The sequence below is a fragment of the Prunus avium genome, chromosome 1 (assembly GCF_965620075.1).
Source record: "Prunus avium chromosome 1, drPruAviu1.hap1.1, whole genome shotgun sequence".
In the NCBI taxonomy this organism is placed as follows: domain Eukaryota; kingdom Viridiplantae; phylum Streptophyta; class Magnoliopsida; order Rosales; family Rosaceae; genus Prunus; species Prunus avium.
This window is the reverse complement of record NC_142284.1, coordinates 60,336,067-60,345,582: the sequence shown is the minus strand read 5'-3', so window position 1 is coordinate 60,345,582 and position 9,516 is coordinate 60,336,067. Positions and strand designations below refer to the sequence as shown.

At 38.4% G+C, this 9,516-nt stretch overlaps 2 protein-coding genes across 3 annotated transcripts; both read right to left on the bottom strand.

The window, feature by feature from the left end:
* On the bottom strand, nt 1-3,542 carry LOC110764829 (golgi apparatus membrane protein-like protein ECHIDNA protein). Its single transcript, XM_021967863.2, has 6 exons — nt 3,343-3,542; nt 2,247-2,303; nt 1,934-2,137; nt 1,732-1,791; nt 1,216-1,342; nt 1-352 (listed from the first exon to the last, which is right to left on the bottom strand). Exons 1-6 carry the CDS (start codon nt 3,355-3,357, stop codon nt 264-266), a joined length of 552 nt encoding a protein of 183 aa, XP_021823555.1. The 5' UTR covers nt 3,358-3,542; the 3' UTR covers nt 1-263.
* Nucleotides 3,543-4,514: 972 nt separating this feature from the next.
* Nucleotides 4,515-8,562, bottom strand: LOC110764828 (diphthamide synthesis DPH2 family protein). Of its 2 annotated transcripts, XR_002527935.2 has the most exons (4): nt 8,352-8,562; nt 5,974-7,302; nt 5,232-5,841; nt 4,515-4,785 (listed from the first exon to the last, which is right to left on the bottom strand). XR_002527935.2 is itself a non-coding variant. In XM_021967862.2 (3 exons), exons 1-2 carry the CDS (start codon nt 8,364-8,366, stop codon nt 5,977-5,979), a joined length of 1,341 nt encoding a protein of 446 aa, XP_021823554.2. In that variant the 5' UTR covers nt 8,367-8,562; the 3' UTR covers nt 4,980-5,841; nt 5,974-5,976. The 2 variants fall into 2 exon arrangements, 1 of the variants encoding a protein (XP_021823554.2); XM_021967862.2 differs by lacking the exon at nt 4,515-4,785 and having other exon boundaries at nt 4,980-5,841.
* Nucleotides 8,563-9,516: the final 954 nt, after the last annotated feature.

Below are 9,516 nucleotides of genomic sequence, written 5' to 3'. Positions count from 1 at the left end.
TTATAAAATACAAAATATGATTTTAAAAAAGAGGGCAAAAAATCCAAAGTTAATGGTCCAATTCTGAATATTCCTGTATTTATCATACATGCCAATAGAGATATTAAACATTCCATACAAAAACTTTGTCATCTGCAACCTTCGTATCCCTACAGAAGTTCAATACGAAGCCAGGCTAACGCCGGTCAATATGGTGATCATGTACACGCCTCTTACACAAGTTCATTCCACAAAAATGATTTCCATCTTCCTGCTTGCGTGACTCACACAACACTGAATGCTGATTGAATCGTTGATGAGAAACGGGAGGCAATGGTCTGGGAGGCAAATTGTTGGATCTGCTTTTTCGCATCTGGAAGGAACATCAACAGTGTGTTTAATCACGAACATGGAAACAAAATTGTATATACAGTCTACAGAATGGCGAGGATGTTTGTAATGTTATCTCACAGTTGTATGTGTAACATGCATGTTACCCGCAGGAATTAGTCCTTATAAAGAGAAGAGTTTAGTAGCTAATACACAATAATAATAAAAAAGTCATACATTCATACTTAATTTTTTATCTATTAACTTTATATCCCCTGTTTATGTGTTTGTGAATTGAAATCAAATAATTTTGATACTTCTCTCTTATAGATTCTCTTTGCAGGTTTGCTTCATTGTTGATTTCTATGTTTGGGTTTTGTGGTTTTAAAATTTGTTGGTGTGATCAAGTATCATCATTTAATAGATTCTCTTTGTGGATTTGCTTCACTTTGTGAGGCTGCAAGATTTGCATCTAGCATAACCTGGACTTGATGCACTAGCATTGTTTTTCATGTTAATCTATCCAAAATGGGTGTACACTAGACATTTCAAAATGAATGCTCATTAAAATAGTTGACATAATGCAAGGTGAGAAGGCCTAGAGATGCCTGAGTTTATGTAGACAACCTTTTAATGACACATGGCACACAAAAACATGTTTTATATATATAGTTCTTCTCTGGACAGGACATATGTTCTTTATCAAAGGACGGACTGTAGATATGTTATTGATAAGGTGTCGATATCACTGTGGATAACATATCAACCACAAAATGTACCGACATGTTATCCATACACATTATCGACAATATAAATACAAAATCCGCCCTTTAACAAAGGACAGGTTTCATGCACAGAGAATTTCTGTATATGCACAATGGCAAAGTAAAATCGGTGCTTCCGTACCTTTGCGGCATTTGGTAAAGCCAACAATATTTGCAATGCTGAGGGTCAAACAAACTCCTACAACGAGGAGATAATCTGCCTGAAACTTTATCAGAGAAAATATTCCAAGCACAATCCATGCAACAGCCTGCCCAAAAATGAAAAACAGCAACTTGTGAATTTAAAACAGCTAAAAAATCACAACTATATGCGTACATACACACACGCATGCATGCATGCATCCAGATCTTCCAGGTTACAGGTACATGAAACCAGAAAGGGACCTTACAACACAAACTCTAAAGTAATTTTTCAGTTATGAATATTATCCATATCATCATCAACTCCCAAGTGGATCCATCCAGATGCTTATAAAGCATTTCAGTTGCACAACACTTGTAATAACTACATCCTATTGTATTTAATTGATCAATTATCAGTATAGACCACCTGATATATATTCTCAATCTTTATGAAATATGGAACAATCGAAAATTGGTGTCTCACCACAGTTTATATTGAAGCCTATTTTCTTACCGTGAGGTAAAGTGTCCACCAGAAAAGCCATGAATCTTTTTTGTTCATCCGAGCCAATGACTAAAGCCAAACAAGGAAGGATCAGCATGGATGACAGCCAAGTGATAGCAGAGCCAGTAGTAGAATAACTTTAAAGCAATTGAGCATAGTGAAAAAGGGAAGAGAAGCTGATAACAGAAATTTTGTTACTGGGAATACTAACCTCTTGGTCAAGGCACTCAAATTTCCACACGCTCTCACCAAGATCATTTATTTCATTCCACCACCTCAAACCAACTAAAATGCGTCCACTCACATTCTTAACTACCCAGAAATCAAGAGCAGCAAGAAGAACAGTCACAACAAAAATGATGACAAAGTTATCAAAGAAGAGGGCAGAAAGTATGTAAAAAGCCAACGCCCCAGCCTGTGGAAGAAAAGGAACGTAGTGTTATACAGTGAAGGAGGCACAACATTTGTAAATAACAATTTCTTTTTATAAGAAATGCTACGCAACAAAAATTTAGATGCTAGACCTTGAAAAGAACATGGAAGAAGCATGTCTTCGGGTTAGCATAGTTTTCCCCTTGTGGCTGTACATGAGAGTAGAATAGAATTAATTACATGGAAAAATACAATTCAAATGCTACCAAAAACCTATCATAACTTGTTTAGACATGAGTTTTTTCAAAAGCACTCCTGGCTTACTATACTAAATTAGTAAACAACTACAGCATAACAAGCCCCGAAGTTCATGTTCATTGGAAAAAAGAAAAGCGGGAAAGGTTTCATGCATCATACTGAACATTCATATTGTTTTCTCCCTGACAAGAAACTTCCATATTATATATACCATGACGTTTTGTCCTTCTCAAGGAAAATAATGTAAAGTATGATAAGAAATACCATGCTCTTATGACATATTTTCCTCCTTTGAAAATGAAGAATTTAGAAGTCAGTTGAACTCTTTCTTCCGGTGACTAAACAGCATAAAATTTATCCTATTTGTTGTTCCTCTTTTATAAAACCTTTCATTTTCAACAAACAGATTATAATGATTCTAGCTCAATTTAATTGACGATTGGATAATTTCCTCTTAGTTTGGACAAATTTCTCCTCAACTAAACAAATGACTAAGCTCAAAACATTTCAACAACATCAACCTAAAGAGAATCGAAATCCCAGATCTACCATTCAGCCAAAACTGTAACAATGGAAATACTTAATCTACGAAAAATGCAAAAACAAAAAGTGCAAATCGTATATTAAATTCCAAGAATTCTCCCTCTCGTCTTTCTGTCAACAATACATAGCATGGCAAATTTCCAAATGAAATGTTAGTTAACTTTCCAGCCCTTTCCCATGATTTTCTCACCAACCAAACAAATGGGTAAGCTCAAAACCTCTCAATAACCAAAACCCATAATCCAGATCCGGCATTAACATAACCCTCGTAATCCCAATATTTAACCCACCATACATCAAATGCAAATGAAAAACATACATACATACAAATACAGCAGAGCAAAACAAAACGCATCAAAGAGTGTGTTAATTCTAACTCTAACTCCAGCATCTGATATATCAAGCAATAAATTGAAGGGGGGTGGATGTAGAACCGAGTCAACTCACCTGGCTGAGATCCATATCTTTGAACTTCGGAAATATTATGTAAATGGGGGTCTTTGGGAAAATTCAGCTATAGCTTGTGCCTTATGGGTATGGACATAACCGAAGATAACAGATCTCCCTCTCTCTCTCTCTCTCTCTCTCTGAAGAAGAAGAATTTCTGTGCTCTGTTCTTGCGATATTACGTTACTTCGTTAGATAGATGCAGCCTTTTATTTTTTGTTATATTTTCACCAATATTGGGTTGGCCGTTATCTGGGTCAATTTGGGAAGATGGGCAGGACCCGACATAGAGAACCCATATTAAACAAAAATGACCAATAAAAGTTCTAACTGTATAATAAAAATCGTGAACAAGAATCATGATGACAATAATTCGCATGATAACTTTTGACATGATAAAACGTGATTGGTTGATGTAGTAAAATATTGTTATCTCCATGATATACAAGTTCTTCTCGCATAGATAGTTGCACATCAATAATAGCTTGCCTTGTTATAACACGTTGAAAATGCTTAATGCTGTCTCTTTAAAACTTTGCCAAGAAAAATTCAATGGAATAAAAAGTGTCAATGGGAAAAGGAGTATGGTACGCATAAACTCGTGGGTTTTGGTCACTCTCATAAATTGAGTACCCATAAGCATGGTCATCCAACCGTACTCCTCATGAGTTTTGAGTTGAGGTGAACAAAACCACTAGTCAAGGGCTTGTGTGGTATAACCATAGCAATCTTTATATTCATGGTCACCAAGGTGTGAGGTGTGGAGTTTATGACGATTACACACAGCCATGGCAGCCAAAGCTTGAGATTCTGAATTGAGTTTCCTATTAGTCACCAATTTTTAGAGTTTTGAGTTTTTAAAAGGTGAAAAAGAAGGGGTGGGACGTAGCTACGAGCTAGACAAAAAATTTCAGAGTTAATAAATAGTATTTAATAGGGGTGGGCACAGTCCAATTTGGTTCGATTTTGCCCTCAAATCACAACTGAACCGATTACCATGGGTTGATTTGATTCGGTTTTGCCTAAAACAACAATGGAACCCAAACCAAATCAAACAATTGTTAGTCGGTTTAGTTCGGGCAGTTTGAACCTAATGCAAATCCATTTTTTCACTTGTTAACTTGCCAGTGCCACATACTTTCAAAACTTCAAAAATCCAATCACACATAACCTGCTCGCAAGTATCAACATAACATTCAACATAAGCATAAGCATCAAAATAGCATTCAATCACCATGAAGCGGCAACCATATCCGCTACATACTGTCTGCAAATCAAACATACCCTGCTACATCCTTTCTAAACATCAACATTCCATCAAACATCCTATTAAACAGTTAATACAAACCCAACTTGTCAAGAAATACAAAAGAATAATAATATAATAATAATACTGGCAATAAGCAGCCTGTTATCTCTGCTGCTTTGATCATTCTCCTCATTCTGCACACCAAAGGTGGAAGTAATGAAACCAGATTTCATGATACAATAGTTGAATGGTCTGATCTTTGACACAAGTCAATATCAGCAGATTACATTCTAACAAACATATACCAAGCAAACAGAAAAAACAACAGATTTATAAGCCTATTTATCCAGAGATCATGATATTTCAAATACCAAGCATGAAACAAGCAGATACCAAGCAAAATAGAATCCAAATTGGTTATCCAATCTTCAACTACAATTTTCTCACACTCAATTTTATTTTATTTTATTTTTAAAAGCTCTTTATTCCTAATAGCACACTTCAAACTACCAATGCCCAACAATACCATTAACCCATATAATGTGCTTTCAAAAGAAGCTCATTTTTACAACTAGAACACTCCACAGACTGCACAGAAAGCATATGATGTATATGTATTACGTATATTTGAGTATCATACCTTTCCTGTATGACCTTTCAGGTGCTACAGCAAATGAGATCGGTGAGGCCAAAGATTACAGCAATCTTCTTATGTTCTCTTTCTTTGGTCAAAACCAAACCAAACCAAATCAACAAATATGGTTTGGTTCAGCCAGTTTGGTCGGATCAGTAGGTTTGATAGTATTTGACACAAAATGAAGTCGACATAGCACCAGAAAGAAAGCCCCACTAAACTAATTGATTGAGTTGCCGCACATCTCCAGGCCACGTGGCCCTTAACATGCATATTATATATTATAATATAGTAATAGGCCAACTCTGCCCCTTTTCTTTCTTGGCTTGCCGCACCTCTCCAAGCCATGTGGCCTTTAACATGCATGTTATATATCATACATCATAATATAATAATAGGCTATTTTGGCCTTTGATCGGAGATCAGACTGTAAGACATCGTTAGGCCACAAAACCCTATTTCTTTTTCTTTCATAAAAATCCATTCAATCACTTAGAATGTCTGAAAACCTCATCCTGGTGCTGCAATCCTATTGCCTCGACCCCAGGAGCTTCCTCTAGCCGCAAGAACATCAAACCAGCTTCATAACACTCCAGCCGCAAGAACATCAAACCAACTGCATATAGTAGTACTTCAAATTAAGATGCGTGTACTTTTTTTTCATTTTTTCAGAAAACCAACCAATGGAGATTGAAAACAAGAAAAATTTATCCAGTACAAATACAAATATACAAAAAGCAAAACTCACCAGCTATTCAATGTTAGGAGCAGTAGCCAATGCACAATCGCTCCTAAGAGGGCGGGAAGGCTTGTTGACATAAGATGAATTCCACTCCCCACCATCCAAAGCATAGTAGTCCATGGGATAATCCCCAACAACATGTTCTTCTTCCCCGGCCGCGGCCCCATTTCCATTAGCACAACCACAGCAACCCACATCATTCTTCTTAGTCTTGTCCCACCAACCAGGAATCAAACCAAGAGCAATGTCAGCCTCAAACGGATTCAAAAGCGGCTTCTTAAATGCATCTCCCCAATCAATGGACAAGCGGGGACAAGCAATCTGAATCCAAGCATCCACTGAATCCTCAAACAGAGCAATTCTCGGAGGACTAATCTCCGACATCAAAACCACTGTATAAGCAAACCCTTTCTCCCTCAACTTCTTCTCCAGCCTCTGTAGAATCCTGGGATTTCCTTGCCTTCCTAAAGTCCCCAACACCACACCCCAATTTGAGGCCTCCTTTGCCTTCAAAATTGCACTCTTCCTCGACTCCCTCATTCCCTTTTGATCATATTCCTCCAGAAACAGCTTCCCCAAATACGGGTCATACCGAAACGCCTTAAGCTCTGGATTCGCTATCATAATCGCTTCCAAATGAAACCGCCCGTCTGCCACAAAAACCACAATGCTCTCCTTATCCTCCTCCTCCTGGTTGCTGTTTCTGCGTATATTGCTTGCGATTTTGGGGGCTGTACAGCCCAAAACCTCACCGGCGGACAACGGTTTTGACTGTGGGTTGAGGACCTTGAAACCACGGGCTTCGAGCTCGGGTTTGGCGGCTCGGATTGCAGAGGCAAATTGGATGGTCCCAGCGAGGACAAGGGTTTTTGAGTGAGGGTTTTGGATGCTGAGATGGACAGTCTCGATTAATCGGGAGACGTCAATGGATATTTCGACGAAGACATAGAGGCAGGGGATTGTGGTGACGTGGAGGGGGACGAGGCAGCTGTGGCCAAAGTGTATGAGGAGGTCAGCATCCAGGGCTTTGGCGGCTAGGTCGTCTATGCAGCACGCTCCGTAGGTCGCGTCGCCAAGAACAAAGCACTGGGAGGCTCCACCGAAGGTAGAGAGGATGTCGGAGAGCACCAGAGAATACATGAGGAGGCCCTCGGGGAGTTGGAGGGCCACCCGCGAGGCATGGGTGGAGCGGACACGCCAGACGCACTTGTGGACTTCGAAGTTGTAGTTGGAGGGAAGCAGGGCTACTGCGGCGTTAAGAGCTGCGTCGTGGAGGATAGAGTCCGGGATTTGGCTCCTCACGAAGCGCTTTGGTGGCGCAGTTGGCTTCTTCGTCTGTTGAGAATTAGGGAGAACATAATTAATTACATGGAAAAGTGCCATTCACATTGCTACCAACTAAGTATCATAACTCGTTTAGACACATGAATCTGTTCAAAAGAACTCCTGACTTACTATACTAAATTACTAAACAACTACAGCATAATAAGACCCAAAGTTCATGCTTAATGGCAAAAAAAGCGAGAAGGTAGAACATTCATATTTTTGTTTTAATGATAAGAAACTTCCATATTATGTATACCACGATGTTTTGTCCTTCTCAAGGAAAATAATGCAGCCATGATAAGAAATACAAAGCTCTTATGACATATTTTCCTCTAAAAATGAAGAATTTAGAAGTCAGTTGAACTCTTTCTTCTGGTGACTAAACAACCTAAAATTTATCCTATTTGTTGTTCCTCATTTATAAAACATTTCATTTTCAACAACTAGATTATAATGATTCTCGCTCAATTTAATTGACGATTAGATAATTTCCTCTTAGTTTGGACAAATTTCTCCTCAACTAAACAAATGACTAAGCTCAAAACATTTCAACAACATCCACCTAAAGAGAATCTGAAATCCCAGATCTACCATTCAGCAAAAACCGCAACAATGGAAATACTTAATCTACGAAAAATGCAAAAACAAAATGTGCATATCGTATATTAAATTCCAAGAATTCTCCCTTTCGTCTTTCTGTCAACAATACATAGCATGGCAAATTTCCAAATGAAATGTTAGTTAACTTTCCAGCCCTTTCCCATTATTTAACTTTCCGGCCCTTTCCCATTATTTTCTCACCAACCAAACAAATGGGCAAGCTCAAAACCTCTCAATAACCAAAACCCATAATCCAGATCCGGCATTAACACAAAAACCCTCGTAATCCCAATATTTAACCCACCATACATCAAATGCAAATGAAAAAACACATATACATGCAAGTATAGCAGAGCAAAACAAAACGCATCAAAGAGCTTGTTAATTCTAACTCTAACTCTAACTCTATAGCAAGCAATAAATTGAAGGGGGGTGGATGTGGAACCGAGTCAACTCACCTGGCTGAGATCCATATCTTTGAACGTCGGAAATATTATGTAAATGGGGGTCTTTGGGAAAATTTAGCTATAGCTTGTGCCTTATAAGGATGAACATAACCGAAGATAACAGATCTCCCTCTCTCTCTCTCCGAAGAAGATTTTCTGTGCTCTGTTCTTGCGATATTACGTTACTTCGTTAGATAGATGCAGCCTTTTATTTTTGTTATATTTTCACTATATTTGGGTGGGCTTGGCCGTCTTCTAGGTCAATTTGGCAAGATGGGCAGGACCCGACATAGAGAACCCATATTAAACAAAAGTGACCAATAAAAGTTCTAACTTTATAATAAATGGCTTACTTATGTAAATGCCCCATATGCTTTTAAAGTAGTCTCAGATTACCACATGTTCTTTTAAACGTCTCAATATACCACTTACACTTTTAATAACTGTCTCATGTTACCTATTCCGTCAGTATTAAGAGACATTCCGTTACGTGATGTGGCGCCCTCACTTCTTTTCAATCGCTTAACAATTTAGAGGAAGGGTTATTCAGTTTGAGAAAATGGGGTATTTGGGAGAGAAGAGGAAATTGGGAGAAGAAGGCTAGGGTTTATGAAAATATGAGGTGGGGTTCGGATTTGGGAGAATTTGGAGAAGAAGGTTAGGGTTTATGAAACTCTAAGGTGGAGTTCATATTTGGGAGAATCTGGAGCAGAAGATTAGGGTTTAGGAATCTCTGAGGTGGAGTTCGGATTTGGGGATTTCAAATTTGGGAGAAAATGCGGAAGAGGGGTCGTATGATTTGGGAGAAAAGGGGGAATGGGGATTTCAGATTTTGAGGTTCAGTTGCTTCTTCTCTGTGTGAATATTGACTGAATTGAAGAAGACATGGAAACAGGAGAAGCAAGGCATGCCCAACGATGTCATTGTGGGAAGTTAGCAAGGATGCAGACTTCGTGGACCACTTCAAACCCAGGGCGGAGATTTCTAGTCTGCCCAAAGTTAAAGGTAAGAATGTTTAAGATCAAATTTTCAGTCATTGTTTTGGGCATCACAAATTGATAGAGTTCTTATTGATCAAATTTTTAGTCTTTGATCAAATTGGTCAAATTTTCAATCATTGTTCTGGTTTTGGGGTGGAACTTCAACCTATTTTAGAGCAACTCCACCCATTTGCCAT

Bases quoted from the DNA above. Each gene is read 5' to 3' on its own strand.
- LOC110764829 (XM_021967863.2), bottom strand. The intron at 2,138-2,246 runs GTCTAGCATCTA...TTTCTTCCACAG, and splicing joins TCTTCCATGTTCTTTTCAAG to GCTGGGGCGTTGGCTTTTTA. The intron at 1,792-1,933 runs GTTAGTATTCCC...GTTTGGCTTTAG, and splicing joins TTGAGTGCCTTGACCAAGAG to TCATTGGCTCGGATGAACAA.